The 22,843-nt window shown below is 35.9% G+C and overlaps 4 protein-coding genes across 6 annotated transcripts in view; 3 read left to right on the plus strand and 1 right to left on the minus strand.

Moving 5' to 3' along the window:
- Positions 1-846: 846 nt before the first annotated feature.
- On the plus strand, positions 847-4,721 carry LOC135126952 (uncharacterized). The gene is made up of 5 exons (XM_064053203.1): positions 847-986; positions 1,925-2,411; positions 2,707-2,932; positions 2,985-3,928; positions 3,985-4,721. The coding sequence occupies exons 2-5, from the start codon at positions 1,940-1,942 to the stop codon at positions 4,266-4,268; spliced, it is 1,926 nt and encodes a 641-aa protein (XP_063909273.1). The 5' UTR covers positions 847-986; positions 1,925-1,939; the 3' UTR covers positions 4,269-4,721.
- A 2,199-nt stretch (positions 4,722-6,920) lies between these two features.
- Positions 6,921-9,897, plus strand: LOC135127335 (monocarboxylate transporter 3-like). Its single transcript, XM_064053779.1, has 6 exons — positions 6,921-7,150; positions 7,200-7,697; positions 7,777-8,096; positions 8,147-8,606; positions 8,659-8,914; positions 9,717-9,897. Exons 1-6 carry the CDS (start codon positions 7,126-7,128, stop codon positions 9,895-9,897), a joined length of 1,740 nt encoding a protein of 579 aa, XP_063909849.1. The 5' UTR covers positions 6,921-7,125.
- A 2,232-nt stretch (positions 9,898-12,129) lies between these two features.
- On the plus strand, positions 12,130-15,861 carry LOC135126955 (major facilitator superfamily domain-containing protein 6). Of its 2 annotated transcripts, none has more exons than XM_064053212.1 (6): positions 12,130-12,320; positions 12,369-12,860; positions 12,907-13,531; positions 13,581-13,946; positions 13,996-14,505; positions 14,589-15,861. In XM_064053212.1, the coding sequence occupies exons 1-6, from the start codon at positions 12,214-12,216 to the stop codon at positions 14,691-14,693; spliced, it is 2,205 nt and encodes a 734-aa protein (XP_063909282.1). In that variant the 5' UTR covers positions 12,130-12,213; the 3' UTR covers positions 14,694-15,861. The 2 variants fall into 2 exon arrangements, with proteins under 2 accessions (XP_063909282.1, XP_063909283.1); XM_064053213.1 differs by having other exon boundaries at positions 13,996-14,512; positions 14,589-14,681.
- Positions 15,854-22,843, minus strand: part of LOC135126954 (metabotropic glutamate receptor 5-like) — a 114,353-nt gene continuing 107,363 nt past the window's right edge. For both annotated transcript variants that reach the window (XM_064053210.1, XM_064053211.1), the window contains exons 6-8: positions 20,607-20,849; positions 17,511-17,646; positions 15,854-17,455 (exon numbers count right to left, since the gene is read on the minus strand). In XM_064053210.1, coding sequence (XP_063909280.1) covers positions 16,320-17,455; positions 17,511-17,646; positions 20,607-20,849 — 1,515 coding nt within the window. In that variant the 3' untranslated portion in view covers positions 15,854-16,319. The remainder of the gene's footprint in view (positions 17,456-17,510; positions 17,647-20,606; positions 20,850-22,843) is intronic.

Here is a 22,843-nt window from a genome sequence, read left to right on the forward strand (position 1 = left end):
TTGTGGTTTATATTCTACGGGACGATAAGATGTTACCAGCAAAACAAGACACAAATATTTTTTGTTGTATGAGACTATGAGAGTGTCGCAAGGGGTGTTATTTTTGTATCTCGGGAACATCCGCCGAGGGGACTCTTCCTAGGAATGCTATCTGAAAAGCATCCATAAAAATAAACGTACACATGACTTGCAGAACTGAGATCAACAATTAATATGCATTATTTTTTTCGCCTGTAGTAAACAAAACGGAAAATGAAGGAGTTCTACAAGTCTGTTGCTATATCAAAACCAGAAGTTATAAATTTATTTTTTGCTGGAGGTTCGGAGCGATTTTGAAACATCATTTTACAGCTGCCAGTTGTTTAAAGTAATCCACTAACCTTTGGAAACTGAACTAAATGACAAGAACTTTTCTAAATATGTATCATATCAATTTTGCGTCGTCACGATTCGTTCTGTGAATATTTTATGCAATTTATTATTTACATATACTTAAAGTCTCGGAGGAATAATATGTTTATCTCTTCTGATACATCATAAAAAAAAGAAAGGGATAAATTATTGCTAAAGTCAATTTTCTGCATTTTTGAGATTTTTGTTACGTGATTGGTGTGTGAATTTAATTTTTTATTTTGTAAATTTCGTCCAATACGTTTGCCGCTATTATAGTTTTATGAAATGACTTGTTGTAATAATTATGTGTATGGGTTAATATCTCTACAGTTCGGCGTAAATAAATTTCCCAGCAATGATGGGATACTGGGTTTAAAAAACTATCGAAATGTTATTACTGAAATGGTATAAATAGTGGGGGAGCTTGATTACTACTAGTAGAAATATAACAATTCTTACGCTACGCGCCAAGTTCTGACTTCTGTGTTTTCAGTCAACCAGTACGTGTTGAAGTGAACGCGGGAAAACACTGCATGTGCTTCTGTGACCGAGTGTGGTACAAAGTTTGGGCTTATGTTACAGTTCTTTTTAAGGTATGACAGAAACTTTTGTTAAATTTATTATTTATTGTATTTTTTTATTTTTGCAAAATTTTTTTTTTCAAAATCAGTTCTTATACGTAAGTAGTAAGTGCAAAAGTCCTTTTTCGAATCACTTTTATTTCGATTTTTTTATATGCACTATCAGTGTTTGAACTATTTAAATTACTTTCGGCATTTCTGAAAGAAGTACCGGAATAGTTCCAAGGGATAGATTACCGAAGGGTGGTGCGGCGCGGCGTTTTAAAAGCAGGTAGATGTTTTAACTAGTCGTTAACTTTCATTCATAAGTATAGGGTCTTACTGTGGAACGGTACTTTATTTTAAAAAGCCATATACGTGAAAAAATTTGTTATCTTTTATAACTGAATATTTACGACACTTCCAAACTTGTAAAAAAAACGCGTTAATATTTCCGGTTTTCGTCAAATTGACGTCAACCTTAAACTTCATAATTATTTCATCAACCTTGCAATTTGAAAGAGTCGATTTCAATATTGGCAGTTTTTTACTCTTCTATCAGCTTTAATATGTGATTTATACACCTCGTGTCCGGTTCCTGGTTTAACCATTTGAAATTAAATTAGATACATGTCGAAATATTTTAAGCCCAAATTTTACATAACACATAAATTTTAAACAAGAAACTCATTAAATCCAGTTATGTTATCAACGAAAATACCTCCGAAACTATTGAGTAAAAGCATCTGCAAGATGCAATAAATAAAAACTCGCAGCATGTCTTCACTAGCGCACCACACGTGTCTATCCGAATAGTTAAAATGTTAATGATTAAGAAAAAAGTCTATTAATTTAGCATAACAGGTACAGCGAGATCGGCCTAGTGCCACTATAACATGACCGTGAAAAAATCGCTCCGCACCTATCACACCCCCCTCTCTCACACCTGTAGATAACACGCCCTTTTTTAGGTAACACCGTAAGCAATGTCTCCTCCAAATGGTGCTCCTCCGGGCAACTCCGAAAACGAATATCTCCCGGTACCCACATCGTCTCAGATTGACACTAAAGACCTCGAGGAAAAGCAACCCTTGAATGACGTAGTCCAAGAAGATGAAGCCGAGGTTGTCGTCCCGCCAGATGGTGGGTGGGGTTGGGTGGTGGTGTTTGCATCGTTCATGTGCAATATGATCGTCGATGGTATCATCTTTTCCTTTGGTAGCTTCCTAGAACCCATCTCCCAAGAGTTTAACGTTACTAAAGCCTATGTAGCGTTGGTGGGGTCCCTTATGTCCGGGTTTTATCTTATCGCCGGACCCTTCGCAAGTGCCGTAGCGAACAGATATGGGTTCCGACTCGTCGCGATAGGAGGGAGTGTTTTGGCAGCTCTGGCATTTGCCTTGGCCAATTTTGCCATGAATGTGGAATATTTGTGCGTCGTTTTCGGCGTTTTGGGAGGTGAGTTTTGATTTTCTGCGTTCGATTGATTAGGAATGTCGTTGATATTTTACAGACCACGAGGTTAACACAAACAATGTGATAACAGTGTTTTAATTATTGTAGGCTGTGGCGTCATAGATTTATTATTGTGTGCAGTCGGAACCACATGACTTTGAAAGTAATCTAGGATATTGAATGTTTTCTGACAATAATTAAAAATGCGAATACGTGGTTTTGCTCATTACATAATATCTAGAAAAGCAAAATTTTTGCTCTGGTTCACCTCGAATTAATTGACTTATTTTTATTTAAGGGGTCGGCTTTGGGTTCATATATGTTCCATCAATCATCACTGTGGGTTTTTACTTCGAAAAATGGCGTGCTTTGGCCACTGGAATTGGAGTGTGTGGTTCCGGTTTTGGGACCTTCTTGTTTGCACCTATGACAGCATGGCTCATCGAAAACTTAGGTTGGAGGACGGCGCTTTTATGCCAGGGCGCGATAGTGTTCTCATCTGTCGTTTTTGGGTTACTTTATAGGTAATTCAATAAGTTATTAACATAAGCAAATTATGAATATTCATATCTATAGACCGCTCAAACCTACCAAAGTCCAAAACATCAAAGAAAAAGATGACGATGCGACGGAATTGAAAATGGACCCGGAAAAGCTCCCTCCACTCACTAAAATGAAGATGGAAAAAGCTTTAGAAGCAATGAAGAGTGAATCTTGCCATGCCAGTCAAGGGTCGTTAAATCGGGTACTCGGTGCTAACAACGCCAGTTATCCTCGTGTCTCGGATGTTTACCACACAATTAGTATTCCTCAACAAAGAGTATTAGACATGTCATGTTACGAAAAAAGGCTCAGTGTTCCATTTTTCACTAATGAAGATAGCGTGAAAGATGTGGAAGGAAAAGAACTTTTGCTAGAAAAACAAAGTGCCAATGCTACTATAGTTCCTACGGGTGAACGAAGAGATTCTACTGCCGAACAAGAAGTGAATAGGCCAATGTACAGAGACGATATCTTCTTTAGTGCTAGTTTAACTCGTTTACCCCAATATACCTCTCGCACGTCTATAGCTTACAATTTATCAGTCACGAGGTTACCCACTAAGAACGATATTGATGAAGAAAAGAAACGCTCTTGCAAACTCTGTCCGGAAGCCGTGAAACGCACGTTAGCTACAATGCTGGACTACAGTCTGCTGAAATCTCCCACTTTTCTTCTTCTGGCTGTTGGTGGTTTCTTCACGATGATGGGATTTTACGTACCTTTTATGTATTTGGTGAACCGTGCCAAAGATGCCGGTATGATCGAAGAGTACTTCGGGTTTCTCATATCCGCTATAGGTATTGCCAACACTATTGGAAGGGTTCTGTGCGGTGTTCTTAGTTCCTTCCCCGGAGTGAACGCCCTCTTCGTAACTAACGCTGCTCTCACGATCGGCGGGATTGCCACGATATTTAGTGGATTTTCCATGACACCGGAATACCAGTTTTTCTATACCGCGGTGTTTGGATTGTCGATTTGTAAGTGTTAACAATCGAATGAGATTTGTTTAACTAACTTGTTGTCACCTTTGCAGCCACTTTTGCATCTTTGAGATCGATAGTAGTTGTGGATCTTCTGGGTCTGGAAAAGCTGACCAACGCCTTTGGTCTTCTTCTTCTTTTCCAAGGTGTGGCTGCGATTTTCGGGGCACCTTTAGCTGGAGCCTTTAACGAAGCCGTTGGAGATTATAATGCGTCTTTTTATTTTTCGGGAGGACTTCTGTTACTGTCGGCTGTAATGTGCTATCCGTTAAATTATATCAACAGGATCGAAATGGCAAAACGAAACAACGTCGATAACAAATCAGTACCAGTTTAATGATTATTTATAAGCAATAGTTTTGCATAATTCATAATTTTCCACGTTCCTATTTAAATTGGTACTACGTCACGGTATCTACGTATCAAGTTTTTGCCATTTGGATATAAAATACTCGAATATGATACGCTTCACAGATTTTTGTGTACTTTTGTTACATATAATGACAGGGTTCATTCGTATTGAAGACTGATAGTTTTAAGACGTGTAAATATTTAAAGCGGTAGTTTTAATATTTAATAATGGAAAATTGTGGAATTTGTATAATTGGTCAAGAATTTATAATTGCGGAACAATTATTTATAACACTTTCTTGTTGGACATTCCAATTGTGTATTGTTATTATGATCGATTTTCCTACTCTAACTTATTATATTCATAGCTGTAGACCAAATTTTTAGACAGATAAGACAAATAACTTTATAATGAATTTGTTGACACAAAAATACATAGTTACTGAAACTATTGCCTCAAGGTTTTTGTTTCGAATGTAAATTAAACTTGAATGTGGGGAAAGAAAATGAATGACAACAAAATCTACAGGTCTTTCTAAGTCTTCTAAATTTGACGAGTTCTTGTTACACGCAATTATTTGCAAGCTTTTATAACTAACAATCAGATTTTATGATATTATAGTTCTGCAACCAGTAATAACCGTGTTGTAACTGGCGTGGTCCGTTTAATGAATTCATGGAATATGACCTTTAAATTAATAGCCTTAATAAATTATCCGGACAAGTGGAACGTCTGAACTTAAAAATGTGTCTCTGGCAGATTATTTAAAATCTTTTCATGAAGTATTTCATATTCGGAGTTGTAGTGTTATTCGCTGATTTAGTAACTGGAGCACATCTAATTCCGTGATTAAAAAGAATCCCTGAACGCTTTTAAGTGAGAAAACGCAATGGACAACCTTTTGCAGGGAACAAAGTTGTAAATCGTCAATAATGTTAAACTATAACTTTTACTAACAGCTTTACAAGTATTTGTTTTATATTCTTTGTGAATAATTTTATTTAAATTTGAAACTCGTTTGACGAACCCATTTTTTTTGTTTTTTTTTTGAGATAATTTGAAATTGACAACTATTTTGACATTTGTCAAGATGCCACTGGCAATGAAACCATTTCAAAACTGGCGTCCTCAATTTATTAAAATATTTATGAACTTATTTATTTAAGTCGAATATTATTTAAAGGGGGATTATCGGTGACACTGTGAATGACAAACCCCAAGCAAAGCTTATGTACCCACATATTTCTTTGCCTGCCAAGAGATCAGTGCCGGACTCGAAAAGTTTGTAAAAGGAACGTTGTGTTCTACCAATCCCCGTTTCAGTGGGCGCGGCGATCTAATCCGACCCTGGACAGGAAGCAAGTATGCTCATTTTGACGGACGCTAACGAATATTGCAGTCATTTTCTCTTATTTCTAGCCGTTTTTAATATACAATGTGATCAACAAAAATAGGAAAATAACAAATTTAAGTCTAATTTGAAATCAGCAGCAAAAATGTAATTGTGATACCTTGGTTGGATTCATAACACCAGCTGCAAAATGATATCTTTTGAGGGTGTTGTTTGCCAGCAAAAGTCAACTTAAATGTCCATTATAAGTGTAAATAGTCTCCTAAAGTCTTTTAGAAGACACTCCGGTAAATTATTTTCGTAAATGTCAAATTTACCTCAGTTCTAGTTAATGAGGTCATAAAAACCTCACACATTTGTCACGTAACTCTGATATTTACGTAGCGGACTTTAGTTACGTCAACTTGATACTGGCATTAAAAGCGAAATGCGAACCATATTGAAACTGCAATGGTTTTTTGAAAAATTGTATTCTCTCTCAGCGAAGGTTCCTATTTTCGTTATTCACAATTTTTCTTATTCATCAAATCAGTTATCAGTTATGTTGGTAATATATAAAGTTCCGTAAAAATCCATGAGTCATCAAGAAAGTCATTTAAAATTAATAGGATGCAATCAATAGAAATCGTCCTCGACTTGACTCTGGATGAGCAAGCTATCTTTCTCAACGCCTGCTTTGTGCAATGGGGATGAGAAAGAAAACTTATATTATTTTTCAATGTGTGGTGAATTTCCAACAACACAGAGGAACTTTAGAAATTAACCTAAGTAATGATAATAATAATATATCTAATGATTTCCTAAACAGTGTGCTTTGCGTAACTTGTCTGTTGTAATATGAAATTTTCATTTATATACTTTTGTTTGAGAATTTTGAATTTTCGAGATCAACAAAATAAATTTCCTTTTCATTTGGAGTCATTAAAATAGTTAGTTAATATATTGGTCCTTGCTACAACTACAACTAACACTTCACAAATAGTGTTAGACCACAGATGAAGTTAGAAATAATCAATGAAAGAAACAGAAAATCTTGTCAAATTCGACATTATTGAAAGTGGATGTTCTTGTTATTGATATAATTATCATCGATTAACTATGATGGCTTGTTTTTCTAACCAAGGCTACTAAATAATCCTAGTTTCTGAGAGAACTAAACGTACGTCAAATTTTTGACTTTTTAAGTATCTACATTAAGCAAACTTTTGAATTTTGTTGATAATATAAATGGAAAGTAAAAGAGATAGTTTAACTAGTGATTACTCTTCTACAGGATCAAGCCACAAATCAAAGGTTGCTCTTAGTGAAGAATATATAGATACATATCTAACAATACCACCCGACGGAGGGTGGGGATGGATTGTGGTAGTTACTTCATTCTTTTGCAATTTTGTTGTTGATGGGGCAATTTACACATTCGGCCTTTTTTTAAATGATATCAGTAAAGCATTCAATACCCTACCGACAAATATAGCAATCGCTAGTTCTTTAATGGTTGGCTTTTATTATTTATCAGGTAATTTTACAAATTTCTTTTTTCTCTTTTACTTCGTATCATATTACAGGTCCCGTCTCATGTGCACTTGTAAATCGTTTAGGATTTCAAGTGACAGGAGTTATAGGTGGAATCATCGCTGCTGGCGCTTTCTGCTTCAGTACGTTCACTACCTCTTTTTACACATTTTTGATAGTTTTTGGAGTTATTGGGGGTTGTGGCTTTGGTCTGGTATATGTACCGTCGATTATAGTAATTGGATTTTACTTCGAAAGATGGAGGGCTTTGGCCACTTCATTGGCTGTAACAGGCTCGGCCGTTGGAATTATAGGCTTTCCCTTTATTATAGAAGGTATTTTGGCGAACTACGACTGGAAATCAAAATTTCATGTTATAGCAGGCATTTGCGTAGTAGTTAGTGCAGTGGCACTTTTTTATCGACCTTTAAAACCAACACGTGTCTTAACTAACAAGGATAAATCAATTGTTCAAGTTCTCTCGATTGGAGATGGAAGTGTATACTTTCAGGAAGTCGAAGACAAAGGGAGTGAAAGGATAGGATTTTTTCGTAAGGATTTCACAACACTCGTTACCCTACTCATGCCCGGTCATACAATAATCCACCAGTTTGATGTATTTTCCCGCAGGGTCTAGTGCTTCATCCATTTTCATGACTAGTACTGCTGAAGGAAGCACATCCACCTTTCTCAAAAGTACTGCCTCGAAAACTGCCGAAACTCGCTCAGAGAGATTGGATAAAACAAGTAAACTCAGTACTGTGCTCGAAGTCGAAAACGCTCGAAGTAGAAAGTGTTTTTATAGACTTTGTTGTCGGTTTAAATGTTGCAGAGTTTGTTGTGACGCAGAAGTTCCAAACAGACCAATGTACAGAGACGATATTTTTTATGGAGCATCGCTTTTCACCTTATCCGAGTACGCTCAATCGAAGGCTTCACACCTAAGCAAAGTAGCATTAAATATTAGCGAATGTTGTTGTTTTTAAAAAACAGTTTGTAGGCGAAAAGTATGGATTATACAATGTCTGTAACAAGAGTTGACTTGTTAAAAGAAACACGAAATGAACAAGTTTTTTGTAAATGTTGTCCGGAGTCTATTGTTAGAACATTAACAACCATGATGAATTTACAATTGTTGAAATCTCCGTCATTTTCTGTACTTATCCTTAGTGGTTTTTTGTATATATTAGGCTTGTATTCTCCTTTTATCTATATCATCGAACGAGCGGATGAAGTCGGTGTGGAAAAAAGCCAGTCAACTTTTTTCTATACTGCTTTGGGAATTTCAAACATCTTCGGACGTATTTTAAGCGGAATAGCTTCAACACATCCTAAAGCTAAGCCTTTGGAAATATCTTATGTGACGTTGTTCATTTGTGGAATATCAAGTATTTGTTCTGCCTTTTTCAAAAATTTAATAGCACATTTTGGCTACTGCATCATATTTGGATTAACAATGGGTAATTTTTTTAAAACATCAACATTCATAGAAAATTACTGATTTATTTTAAGCGACTTTTACATGTTTGAGAACTCCAATACTGGTAGACCTGTTAGGATTAGAAAACTTGACAAATGCCTTCGGGATAGTGTTATTATTTAATGGTATTGCTGGATTTTTGGGAGTGCCACTCACCGGAATGATTGTAACAGCAACCGCTACTTTTAATTCCAGTTTTATTTTTGCGGGAAGTGTCCTAACTCTTGCTGGAATTTTACTTTTGTTTGTAAAGATGTTATCTCAAAAAGAAAAGAAAGCAGCTGCAAAGTGACGACTATTAAAATAATAATTATTTGTTAAAATAATAAATGACTGTCCATCATAACAACCATTTTATATAAAAATTGTAAAACAAACCCGTGGTTTTTGTGTAGGTGGCCAATAATAATTAATACATCTGGACTTCTAACAGTTTATATTTGTGGCAAAGACTGTTATTATCACTTAGGTTGTTAGGTCAGGGAACCTAACGACCTAAGTCTTAAAATTAGGTTACACTATTTCTAACTAGAAATTATAAACATGTCATATTATCGAATTTAGGCACCACAACAAATTAAACATTTTGTCTTCTTTAACTTCAGACTTTATTAGTTCTAGGAGTACGGTTGTGATTTTAGTTGCTCCTCGCTTTCCAACATTTTTGGGTGAGTTTAAATTAAACACAAACTGCTTCTTTAAAGTCGTTATTGGAAGTTACTGATAACGTGTTCATAGCCACAGTCGTGTTTAATATATCGTTTGTCGGCACTTATAGTATTGGTAGTTCTGTTATCAGTATAAGTAAATAGCATCTTTTGATTAACCTGTCAGAAATGGAGACGTCTAGGTCTCAGTCTCTAGCAAAGGAATAAGCCAATGTGCTAATCTCCATTAAAGATTTGAAGCTTAAGCTGGTTTTATAAACTCATCCGCAGCAGCAGCGGTTGCTGTTGACGCAACTGCGGCAAGTTGAAACATTCGAGTTCCCTACTGAGAGAAAGAGATTCATAAACAATTCAAATGTTTCAACTTGTTGGCGGCTGCGTCAACAGCTACTGCGCTGCTGCGGATGAGTTTATAAATCCAGCTTTACAGATTACGTGGTGGCTATAGGTGATACAGTCACAGCAAAGAATGTTATTTTTGCTTCTCTTATGTCTAATGAACGCATATCCATTTATTTGAGTGATCTTTCGTATGTGGACCAGATTAATTTCGAGAATTCAGCTATCACTATTCAAGATAAACAAATCGCGGGCGTCGATTAATTAACCCTGCTGGGAGAATTATCTTTTCGAACGTTCGTCCGTCGATTCCCCATTACATTCTACAAACGGTATCACAAATGTCCTCTTTGCGGGGGGCTGTTGCAAACAATAAATACAATCATGTTTTCAGCTTTAGGAGACAAATTTATGTTCAGCCTAATGAAATGCTAGACCTTCTGTCATCTTTGGTTCTAAAATTGACAATACAAACTACCGGATCTTCGTAAGTTATGAGGTTATGACAACGCTTGTTTAAAATGTGAAATGATTGGGCATTTCGCTAATGAATGATTGTACTGGTGTAATTTCATTGTTTTCTAAGTCTAATAATACAAGCACCTGTAGAGAATTCTTTGGATCTTTCTGGTAGATTATTCGAAATTTCTGATGATAGTGATAACAGGAAAGCTAAAAAAATCAGATCTGACTCGACTAAAAGCTTAACTGGAGCTATTAGAACCGGCTAAAGAACAACAACAAGATAATGTTCAATATCTTATTAGTTTTTCACAAACATTGGAATTTATGAAAAAAGCGGTTGGAGAAGTAGACATTTTACAACTGCTCCATAAATATACTGCCGATGTAGAAGGTGTATCTTCGATGTTATACGATATTTTTCCTCTATTGACGAGAAAAGAGCTTACGAAAAAATATTACATTCTTCTACCAATGTTTGTGACAACCCATCTTTAACGGCTCTAGATAATTCTATTTCTTAGTCACCGTATTCACTAATGCAAACTGTGAATATTTTACTAGTACTGTAGTTTATTCACACATTGCCTCGCTTATGGCTAAATATACTGATTTATTATTTTCGCATCTATGTTTGCTGCTGTTTTTACAAGTGAACCAAATAGCATACCAGTCATAAATGTTCCCTCAAATGTAGCACCCTTGACTGATATACAATTTCCTGAAGAAACTGCTGGAAAAACTTCTTAAATTAAAATCCACAAAGTCTTCGGGCCCTGATAAAATTATTGCCAAAATTTTAAAAGGTTGTGCTACCTTTCTCGTCTCATATGCATACTCATTAACCAGTATTTTCGATCAGGTGTATTATCTCTTGACTGGAAAACAGCGACTTCGACCGTGTGCCTAGACGATACTTGTATATAAGTTACCACATTTTGGAATCCAAGGTAAACTTCGTCGTTGGATCGATGCTTTCCTTACTGATCGCTCATTTAACGTAAAAATAGGAGACGCTTTGAGTGCTATAGTTCAAGTAATTAGTGGTGTACTTCAAGGATCGGTACTTGGTCCACTTTTTTTTTTTAGTTTATACCGCTGATCTTTTCCATAAATTCTCACTTTGCAATGTACACGGATGATCTTAAAATTTATAATGAAAGTTGCAATCATCTTATTATATGACAAATGACATCTCAGCTGTTCTTAAATGATCGGAACAATGGGGTTTACCATTAAATAGAGACAACTGTACTATTTTACACCTAGATTTTAAAAATTGTAGGCACACATATAGCGTAGGAGGTGCGGAACTCAAAAAATCAGAGTCATATTTAGATTTAGGTACCTTGATAACGTCTAATCTTTCATGGTCAGAGCATGTTATGTATATTACAAAAAAATCTAACAAGATGGTGTACCTGCTAAGTAAATCATTCGACAGAACAAATATTTCTGTAGCTGTTAAATTATATAAAACTTTTGTAAAATCCATAATAGAGTTTGGCAAAAGTGTGTGGACACCAGTGTTACAGAAAGATATAACGTTACTAGAAAATGTCTAGCGTCGAGCAACAAGAATACCCTTTGACGAAATAGGCCGGGATATCTTGATATGCTGTCTATGATGAAATTGCCAACGCTTACTGAAAGATGTGTAAGAGAAAAGCACTTACGAATGTGAACACCTCAATTAAACATATATTCAGTTTAAATACAGACAGCAGGACTAGATGTTTCTATTCTTTGATACTGTTTGTTATTTAAGTTACATTACATAGTAGTTGTTGTACGCGATCATAACCGGTGGATGTCTCTGCCCGATCGATAATAATAATAATAATAATAAATAAACATAGAACAATTAAATTCCTGAATAGTTCTTATCCTAAGTGCACTAAATAAATTTGTAGATGAATTAATATTATTTACACACATGTTGCCCTCTTCAAGCGATAGCCGCCTCCACACACAGTAGCGCCACTCCATGAAAACAAATTGGCGGCGCACGGCTCCTATTGATCGGTCGCCTACAGCTGCTGCTGCAAGTGAACATCGATTCAATCGGACGGAACACGCAGTGTTCCTGTGTTCCAAATTCGTGTGTGTGTTTAAAAGATGGAAAAAATGGACTACCAGTATTCCGGAGCCGGGGTGCCTCAGCCCCAGCCTGGTGTACGGCCCATGGTCGATCCAGAGGCACACGGAGAAGTCGATCCCTCCATGTAAGACATACTTACTCGATGCGACATTTTTATAACAAACCCTAACAGGTATCCACAACCCAAAGAAGCAACGCACAAAATCCGCGGAAAATCCGACATCCTTGAAATGATCTTCGGTCCAGTTGATCAAGAGTTGTTGATAGTAAAGAGCTTTTATTTTTTCTTCTACTCTGCCTTCGGATCGCTGTTTCCTTTGATGGGGGTGTATTTTAAACAAATGGGGATGAATGCTAGCCAGTGCGGGTTTCTCATCGGGATTAGGCCCTTTGTGGAGTTTCTGTCGGCTCCGTTTTGGGGAAGTTTGGCCGATAGGTGGCAGAAAGGGAAATTGTTGCTTTTAGCGTCTTTATCTGCTTGGATAGTTTTCACTGTTCCTTTGGGCTCGATACAGCCACCAGCAACGTCTTGCATGGAATATAGAAACAACTCACCTGTTTTGATAGCGCCTAATGTCAACATGAGGATGGTAAACAAGAGATCGGTTATGATGGAGAATCCTTCGTATATACACCGGGCGGATGATTCAACGCAATTTTTAAGGTTGGTAGACGAATTAGGTTCATCACTCTACATACGGTTATTTTAGGCACATTAGAACTGAACGCTCGGCCCGACCCATACCGAACGCTGGGCAGTCACCCATAAACGTGAATTACGCAGCCAATTATAAACCCCAAGATCATGACAGCTGGGTACAGCCTATAATATCTTCCATCGTTTACCGAACTCAAGATATCCAAAAAGCATTCTTCCTTCTCATTCTTTTAGTAATAATTGGAGAGTTTTTCAGCGCACCAGCTATTACTTTGGCAGATTCAGCTGTAATCACTCTACTTGGTGAAGATGCCGATCGTTATGGTCATCAAAGAATGTTTGGTTCTCTGGGATGGGGTTTAGCTATGTTCTTCGTTGGCATAGCCCTAGATCATTCCACCTCTTTCCCCAATCATCCGTGCGGGCCATATAAAAAAGAGAAAAACTACACTATTTGCTTCGCAACGTTCTCGGTTCTTATGGGAGCTGCGTTAATAACAGCGACTCAAATAACTTTCAAGTATGACGACCCTCCACCTCCACCGCAGTCCGATACAGAGAAACAACCACCACCGATGTCACACGAAGATCAAATGCAGGCCCAACTAGCCGAACAATTGCAGTTGCCGTCTTTGGCAGATACTAGAGCAGCTCCTATTCAACCAACGGAAGAAAAGGTAATGTTGCTTTATAGGTGAACATTTCGCCAATGCTTCTTTTCTTTAGACCAAAGTATTTGCTCAAACAACACGCGAAATGCCCGAGTGGGTCACAGTGCTTCAACAGTTCAAAAACTTGAAATGTGCTTCTTTCCTCTTCGTGGCATGGTTCATGGGTTTTGGAATTGGCTTAATCTTCACTTTTCTTTTTTGGCACTTGCAAGACTATGGAGGTTCCCCTACACTGTTTGGAGTGGCTTCCGTTATCAACCACATATCAGAAATCTTCGCCTACTTTTTCAGTTTTAGGTTGATCAGACAAATGGGCCACGTTAAAGTCTTGTGCCTTGGTCTTATCGGCAACACTCTACGATTTCTATACATATCGTGGTTATCAAAGCCCTGGTGGGTTTTGCCGTTTGAGTTCATGCAGGTTAGGCTTTCGCAAACACGTTGAATGCTTTCAGGACTTTAAATTTCAGGGAATCACTCACGCTGCAGTTTGGGCGGCATGTTGTTCATATCTAGCTCACAACACACCGCCTCATCTGAGATCATCGGCTCAAGGGGTCCTTCAAGGTATTCATCATGGATTAGGACGTGGTTGTGGTGCCGTTATTGGGGGATTGTTTGTGAATTCGTTTGGGTCTACCGCCACGTTTCGAGGTTACGGTCTAATATGTCTTGTGGTATTGGGAGTTTTTGTTTTCATCAATTTCTATCGTGTAGATCAGGGCTTTGTCTCTGATCTACCTCCAACTGAAGATCCACACCAAGTTGCCGAAGAAACCTCGCATCTAGCACCGCATGGTGTACCCAGTAACCCGATACCCAGAGCTTTGTCTAGCACTAAACTTCATGAATTAGCTCAACAAGACGGTTATGGTGCAACTTACCAGATGGGACAGGGAGGGACCTTGGATATTCCCGGAGGAGGAGCAGTAAATCCGTTTGTGCAGAATACGGGCGATCAACGATACACTGGGTTCCAGGTAAGAAGTAAGTACCTGAAGATTATTTAGCATGAAACGTGAAACCCAGGCAGAAAATTTAAATAATGGCGATATTTTTACAGACGAATACTAATTTGGTCCAATATTCCTGTGGATTTTCATCCGAGTTTACGACTCTTCAGACGCAACAACCCATTACCACTGCTAGCTGTAGTTATGATTGGTAAAATGAGACACCACACTACCATAAATAATTATTCTTTTTGATTTTTATCAAATTGATAAGATTGAGTTTAAGTACGTAAGGATTTATAGATAAAGACTTAAGCGTTAGAGGGTAATTGATATTACTTACTTTTTGATGTGAGTGTAAGCTCTCTTTAAAATTTTAAAATATAGAAAGTATCGTACTATTACACCATTTTAAGTCATATCATTTTAAGTAGAAGTTTTTACGAGATAGTTTATTTTGGAAACAGTAGCTTTTGGAAAATTCTAATTTTGATAAATATAGACACGAAAAATTTTTTATTATAGATATATTCAACATCGTGTCTATTAAAGTTAAACTGTTGTTTATTATAAATGTTGCAAAAGCGGAGTACATTGATTAGAATTATGATAAGTAATCTCTAATATAAATTTAGTTTACGTTCGAATATTGTATAAATTTATTGGGTATCAAACCCACATTGTGGATGTACAAAATACTTGTTGATAATAATTTGTTGAAATTAATAATAGAGCATTTATTCCGTTTTGTTTGTAGATTTTTATTTGTAGATAGTGTATATTATATCACTTTTATTGAAGTGTGACTTTAGTGGATGTGCTGGAGCACTTGTAACGCTGTCACTTTTTAAGCTAGTTTCATTTAAGCAGTTTTGACTGACTTAAAAATAGAACGATTAACAACAATCAACACCCGGCGGCTTAACCGTGAAACTAGTTTTTGGAGTTCTAAACATTTACATATCTTTAAGTTGCCATTTATTGCCGTCATATCTACATACATAAATATACTAATTTGTTAAATGTAAGTAAATGTATAAAAACGAAAAGACAAAGCTTTTATCGTTTATGCATAAATACAAGGGGGAACGCATAAAGTAGTTTTAGTTTCAATAAAAGTTCCGTCTTGTGTTTAACACTGAAACACTAAGTGACATCCTTAGTCTATACATATCCAGAGAAGTATTAACGAAATATTGTTGAAAACAATCGCAAGTTTATTATTTATGTAAAATAGCACCTTGTATTTATCTGTATATGTGAAATATAATATAGTGGCACCAAGTATGTTACTTAATTTTAAGCTAAATTATTTTATATTCCTAGGTCTTAATACAGTGGCCGTCGTGTCTTTTGAAATGGAAAATAAAAGACCTTTAATAACTGAAATTTTATTATAAACAGTAAACAGTATTGCTTCGAAGACTGGAAAATTGTACATTTACTACTTGGTCTTTATGAACACATTCATATTTTGTTAACGAGAAATTACTAAAACTTTATACGTCGTAACATATAAAATAGAATATTTGTGTACAGAAATACTGAAGAGAAAAACATTTACATCTAAAAAAGTTAAACCTATACATTTGTACAAGACGATTCTAGTTGTCATTTGAACGAAGTAGATGATAAAACTTATTGACTAGTATCAACTTTTGGTAAGTAGCATATACTTACTGTGGTAAAGAGGCAACTTTATTGTGTTGACTAAAACTGAAATTACATTTTTGGCACACTTATTAGAGAAACATTTCGCGTAATCTAAATCACAGTTAATAATAAATTAAAACTGCCTCTTTACTTTTGGTCAAAATTGACTGAAGTCTGTATATCTAACTCTAATAAACTGGATTGTCAGGTAATTCAATAATAATTTTCTTAACTTGGCAATTATCGGCTTCACAGCAGTCTCTCTCTGTAATCTTTGGTAATGTACACGAATTGGTAGTCGTCGTGTAAGGTTCCATGAGGGCTTTCGGGTTGAGCAAAACCTGGAGTAATTCACTTCCAGTTTGACACGACATAGTTCTTTTTTGTGGTGGTAAATTTTCTCTTCCCGAGGTCGTACTGTCTTTCCAGCTGTTAGTAGAACTCTTGTTGGAGACAGCTGACGCCACTCTGGAACCTATATGACACCGAATGCTTTTGCTGGTGGTGAAAAGAGCACGGTTGTTTCTTTCCGGTTTGATGAGAATTATGTACAGTTTAGGAACGAACAAGAAAACCCAAATAACCAAAGCGCTAAGAGTGACACACATACACAAAGTAATGACTTTGGATTCGCTTCCGTAGTAGATGGGCACAAAAGCTATCCAAATTACGCAGGTTGTATACATTGCGAAGCCGATGAATTTGGCTTCGTTGAAGTTTTCTGGAACGTTTCTTGTTTTGACAGCGTACAGAGTGCAAAGAATGATGAGGAAAAAGTCAAAGGCGAGAGGAACGACGATTGCTTCAGGCGATGTGTCGCATTCTAGAAGAGTTTTCTTGGTGGAATAAACGTGTATGGTGGTGGGGACCTGGAAGTGGAGCATCCCTCCCGAGATGAAGATTTCAATAGCTACTAGAAAACACGTGATAACTACTTGAGCTGTAGCTGACATAAACAATGGTTTTCTTGTAGGAAATCTCTTCTTGCTTCCGGCTAAAATTCGGGCGATTCTGTTGGTTTTAGTCAAAACAGCAGCATAAATCATCGCGAAACTCATCCCTGGAAGAAATCGACTTAGCGCGCAAGACACTTCTGACGGTTTAGCAAGGATAGCAAAAATACTAGCGTGAGAAACTGTCATTCCTGCCAAAATAATATAGCACAGTTCTTTAGTGGAAGACTTGACGACTGGAGTGTTGTTGTATTTCACGAAGACGAGGAATGCGAACAAGGTGCTGAGGAAGCCCAGCGAGGCAAAAATCATGGCGACGATGGCCTGGGTGTTCCACCATTGCATGTGTTCTATGGGCAGTCGCAGACAGGCTGAAATCGTCGGGTCATGAAGGGATTTACGATTTTCGTGATGCAATCTACTCACTTTGTTTTCGTTCGTCAGGCACGGATCCTAGTGGGCAGCGGTCGCAGCTCTCCCCTTCTTCGTTCAGGATTTCCCCACTGGGACATGGCACGCATACCCAGCAACATCGCTTGTCCTTTCCGCCTTGCTGGACGTTCTGTAAAAGTCGACAGTAATGGAATATCAATTTTGCGGAGTCTGGACCGTTGATGTGTTGCTTGAACACGCATGGCTTGCGAATTGCACGCTAAACAGCTTCTTAAAATTTTAGATAAGTTTTCCTTGGCGGAATGACAGCTGTTTCAGCAGAATTTTAGAACGGTTCTTTAAGGGTTATATGATGGCCACGGACTCGGGGTTTGAGCTTAGAAAATTGTTTCCGAATAAAAAACAAATATTGTGGACGCATCGAATTTAAAGGACTTAAATGATTGTAGGAGACCCCCTACGCTCAGCTTTTTGTATTTCCGACTGCGACTTTTATTTCAATAAAATGTAGAACTGTTAGAAATTTTAACTACTGTACGATCTAATTTATTTTTTTTTGTCTTCAAAAGAGTGTAATTTTGTGTTACAACATTTTATAATTATCAACAAATAAAGTAAAAAGTAAACATTTTTCTATTTCATGCTGATGTCCGGTCCGGCTGATACATTTAAATTTTCCAATAAATACATATCAGTATAGTTTCGATATTGGCTGGTTTCGAATAACTGCAGAATTGTCAATTTTCTGAAGTTTAATGATAAAATGCAGTTTAATTAAAATTTCAATTGGCATCGTTTGATTCACTTAAAAATGGATTTATGTTCCAAACATGAAAGTGCAGGCGAGATTGATTTTAAAGCTGCTTGATAGCTTTGTAATTAGCTCTCTGATAGTCTTGTATACGGATTGAATATTGTAACAATAAAACCTGAATTTTGTACTGTTTCAAGAAAAATTAACTAAAAGAAAAAGAAAAAACCAAGTAGATGATTTGGTGTATTTGGATGTACGAGTATGTAGTAAATAACTATAATTTTAGTAAATTATTCAAATTTTAAATCTTGAAAAGAAAATATAAACCAAAACTACTTCAAATGTTCGTCAGTTTATTAAAAGAGTATGTGAAGATTTTTGCCATCGTTTACACGTACTTACGGAGACGTCATCACACTGTTGGTGGGGATGATTAGACGAATTTTGGTTAGCGTTTTACTATTTACATGATATTCCCAAAATACATAAAATTTGACATCAATCGGTCCAGTAGTTTTGGAGATTGTCTGTCAAAAAGAAAATGCAGTTGTGACCTAAATATATTATTTTTTCTTCTTTCGCATCAACTGAGTCTACTATTTGCAAAAAATCATAGTTAATAATTTTTAATAAGTATGGTATTTTTTTATTAATGATAACTTTATAAACAATTTACATTGTAATTTGTTTTCATACTTTTGCTTTGCACAATCGTGCATCTGCAGCCGAAAGTAAAGTACGTTGCATAAAGTATTTTACTGCTTTGTTGCGAATTCGTTAAACACTCCCCAAATTCACTATACCAATCACAATCATAATCCTACATAATTTGTTGTAGAGTTTTCGTCACTTTGCATTTATTCGTATTAAATTTAAGTTTATACTTTCCGAGCGGAATAAGCTAAGTTTGCATCCAGCGAATAGCTACTTTCGTGTTTTCTGGGTCCCTATTTCCGTCTGACTATCTATCTGTCTATCTGTCTGTTCATCGTCTGTTTCGAATTTTATTAGATCTCCGAAGCTACTGAACAATTTGATGATGTTCCCTCATTATTTTGCGTAGTTAAGGTTATCTAAATTTTATAAAATAATATATTTCTGTGCTCGTTGTTTATGAATCCGCCTTGATTTTTGTCACAGTTACTTTATAAAGCCGATGTCAAGCTTCTACATCAAATGCTTTGTAGTCCAGCGTGACTGATGATTGATTCTCGTACGCGTCCTGCTCATGTGGGTTTGGGTCCCATCCTTACTATATTACTACCATATTATCTATATATTTTTACTTACAGGTGTTATCATAAAATAAATAAAATTTTGCGAATTCAAATTTGGATTTGGTCAATGGTAATTAAGGGCTTAGACTAATGTTTTATCTCTTCTCTATATGGGTGTCTTAAAAAATACGTTGCCATACATAATACGTGTAATGAAATATTTAGTCAGAATTTTGAAAAAAGGCAGTGAATGTTGCCGAAGATATTTTCTTAAAAAATCATTTCCGATATAATCCACAAGTTTAACATTAGTCGATTTAAGGATTATCGATGCTAAAAAAATGGTTTAGAGTATATTAATAAGTAGGATAACCTCTCTAAAAAAACCAGTCACAGTGCAAGAAAAAAAGTGTTGCATGAAGAAATCGAATCGATTCGACATTATAAAGTGTTATTATGCAATTTGAATTTTTTTTAGAAAATATGGACGATTAGAGTAAAAAATTACGGTGGATTCATAAACTACGAGTACAGGAGAAAGTTATTTTATAAAATTTAAATAACGTTTGCTACGCAAAATTTTGAAGTGACGTTTATTATAAAATTTAAATAAGGTAAAACGGTTACCAGTACTATGTATATTTATATTGTAAAAGTAAAGCTTGAAAAAAAAACGAGGAGCAAGATTACAACTTACAGAACTGTAGTTAACGAAAGGAACATAAAAAAGAACTTAATACCTTTAAACCAATTCTATTTCCAAATTTCATACTTAGTTTTATCTTCATGGTGTAGAATATGAACTCGTTTGTATACAACAAGAGTCCGCCAAATAGTGAACATTGACGTTATGTCTATTGGAAGCCACCAATAAACCGCGTAGGACTTCCTTTTAGATTGCTTGTCTGAAAGAAACAAAGGTTCTATGAATTAAATATGCCTGAACACATTTTATAAAGAAAATAAATGTTCACCATTTGGCGGATTCTATTCAATTTTAATTTTTTCAAATTTGTTGTCATTTGCCACATTTAATTCAAAATATATTGGGGATTGAAGGAAATACGTTTTTATAATAATGTACTTTGCACTTGCTTTTCGCTGCGTTAAGTTCAGTCAACTAAAATCACAATTGTCTACTAATTAGTAACTACTTACTTTGTAGTGTCCTTTTGGACATTCCTCTGCGCACACCGACTTCACAATAGTAGATTTCCCAAATTGCACCGGTCTGGTCCACGACAAGCTTTTATTGTGCCAATTTCCCACTTGCACATAAGCAAAAGTTCCATTTTCTAGCTTTTGATAATTCATGATGTCGTAGCGCCCCGGTGGATCCCCGTTCTCATCAAACTCTATTATCTCCTCATCGTACTCAAAGGAAACGTTCATCAAATAACTCTGAAAAATCAAATATTTCAGTGTGTCTTCACTAATTCGTAAGAATCTGACGCGAGAAGAGATCGACGAGAAGCTTTTACGTTTCTACGAGCTAAAAGCCCGGTCGGACGTGTTTATTCTGTTTCACTCTCGACTTATAAATCAGCATAAATCGAATTTCACCGAAAAAATTCGATAAAATAGTTACCGTAAAACGCTTTTAGGAGCCGGATTTTGGATGGACAAGGAGTTCGGGGAGTACGCTCCAACACGGAAGTTTTATGCTTATTTATGCGTATATAACGGCGAGTTTATATTTTGGCAGTTTGTGTTAATACGAAACGCTCTTTTATTATGATTCGCTAACACGCCGAGAATAGCGGGAGCTGAAAAGATTCCTTTTTGTCGACCACCGTCTTGGAATTTTACGACCCTATTCCCTCAAGTATTTTCATATACAACATTAAATAAAAATCTCATGAGCATGTAAGTTATTCACGCAAACTTGCTCCTTTGTCCGGAATCTGGTTTATTGCGCCGAGTTTTATGTGTGCTGTGTGTACTTTCTCTTAATGTAATACATTCTTTAGTATATGGTAGTCCTAGTTTAATAATAATAAAAAATGACGAAAATTAATAAGCGCAAAAAGCTGTATGTCGCTTGTTTTGAAACAGTAATTTTCAATTGCTCAACTTCATTTGATACTAGAATTATGACTGCTGCAATTTATTATTTTTCCAAAAAACAAAATTTTCGTAAAAAACTATAGTCGTGTTACGACATCCATACATAACACAATAAAATATAACCCGTATCCTTTTATAGGACGTTATTTGGTTCGAACCTTTCTTAAAAGCCGTTTGCTAGTAGCAAGAAATCCAATAGGAATAGGAGATACGACACCTTGTGCTGAAACTGTCCTCTCCAATTTGGATCTGAATTTACATTTTATATTATTTAGAGTCTTGTTTATTTTATCACGTTTCATCAATTATTTTTTCAATAAATATCAGGAAAATATGACATTTTGTGAGTCAACATAGTAGTTAAACATTTATTTTTACTCGTTTACTGTTTGCCTCTACCTGTCGACAGCTACTTTTGCTGCTTTTGGCCGTTAGGAGTAAAAGTATTATTTAACACAGTACATAATTCAATGCGGGACGCTAAAGGTCTAAATTAAACCAATAAATCAGTACTGTAAAGTTTACCTACAGTTAATTACCAGGTTTTGACCTAATGAAACATGCCATTTTAGGAAAAGGAATCTACTTTAAAATAAACTAGTAATTGTTTTTTATGCTCAACTATGCTAAACGCCTTAGAGAAAATTAACATTTTTATTCCGACTAAAATTGGCTTTTTGTGGTTAACAAGCACACGATATTGTTTATATTTAACGAGTACTACATTTTTTCAAAGCAACAAACACTTTGTAATCGAGTCTTCCTTATTGTACCAGTATTCTTAATTTAATACATATAAAACGAATTTTAGGTAATTTGACCTTTTGATTCGTAACAGAAGACATAAAGTTAATCAAATAAAGAAAAGTTATACAACGGGTTAAGAAAAACCAACTTCTTTATAAAAGCTTCGTTATAAAAGAATGCATTTTGTAAGGAACAAAATTTAAAAATCAATAGTAATAATTGGTGGGACATAATTTTCTAAACGAAATTTTGGACAAAAATGCCACTAGTGGGGAATTTCAGCTTAAAGAATAACCCGAATAACGATTTACTACACTAGAATCGCTGAACAGATGCTGCAACAGAAACGCGTCATCAACGCGTGAAAAACGAACCTATTATTACTACCGATTAGAAAACACGTGCCTTGAAACTGGTTTTACACTATGCTATAAAATCGCAAGTCTAGTTCCTACAAACTCAAGCAATGTGTTTTGACACCCTACAATACTTTTTTTAACGACACTACATATTTTTTTAGAGATTCTTGTTTTCTGAATTCACTAATGTTTAATGTATCGTACTTTAATCATCCATACTCC

The sequence above is a fragment of the Zophobas morio genome, unplaced genomic scaffold (assembly GCF_036711695.1).
Source record: "Zophobas morio isolate AGI-343-1 ecotype UQ-CSIRO unplaced genomic scaffold, CSIRO_AGI_Zmor_V1 ptg000011l, whole genome shotgun sequence".
Classification (NCBI taxonomy): domain Eukaryota; kingdom Metazoa; phylum Arthropoda; class Insecta; order Coleoptera; family Tenebrionidae; genus Zophobas; species Zophobas morio.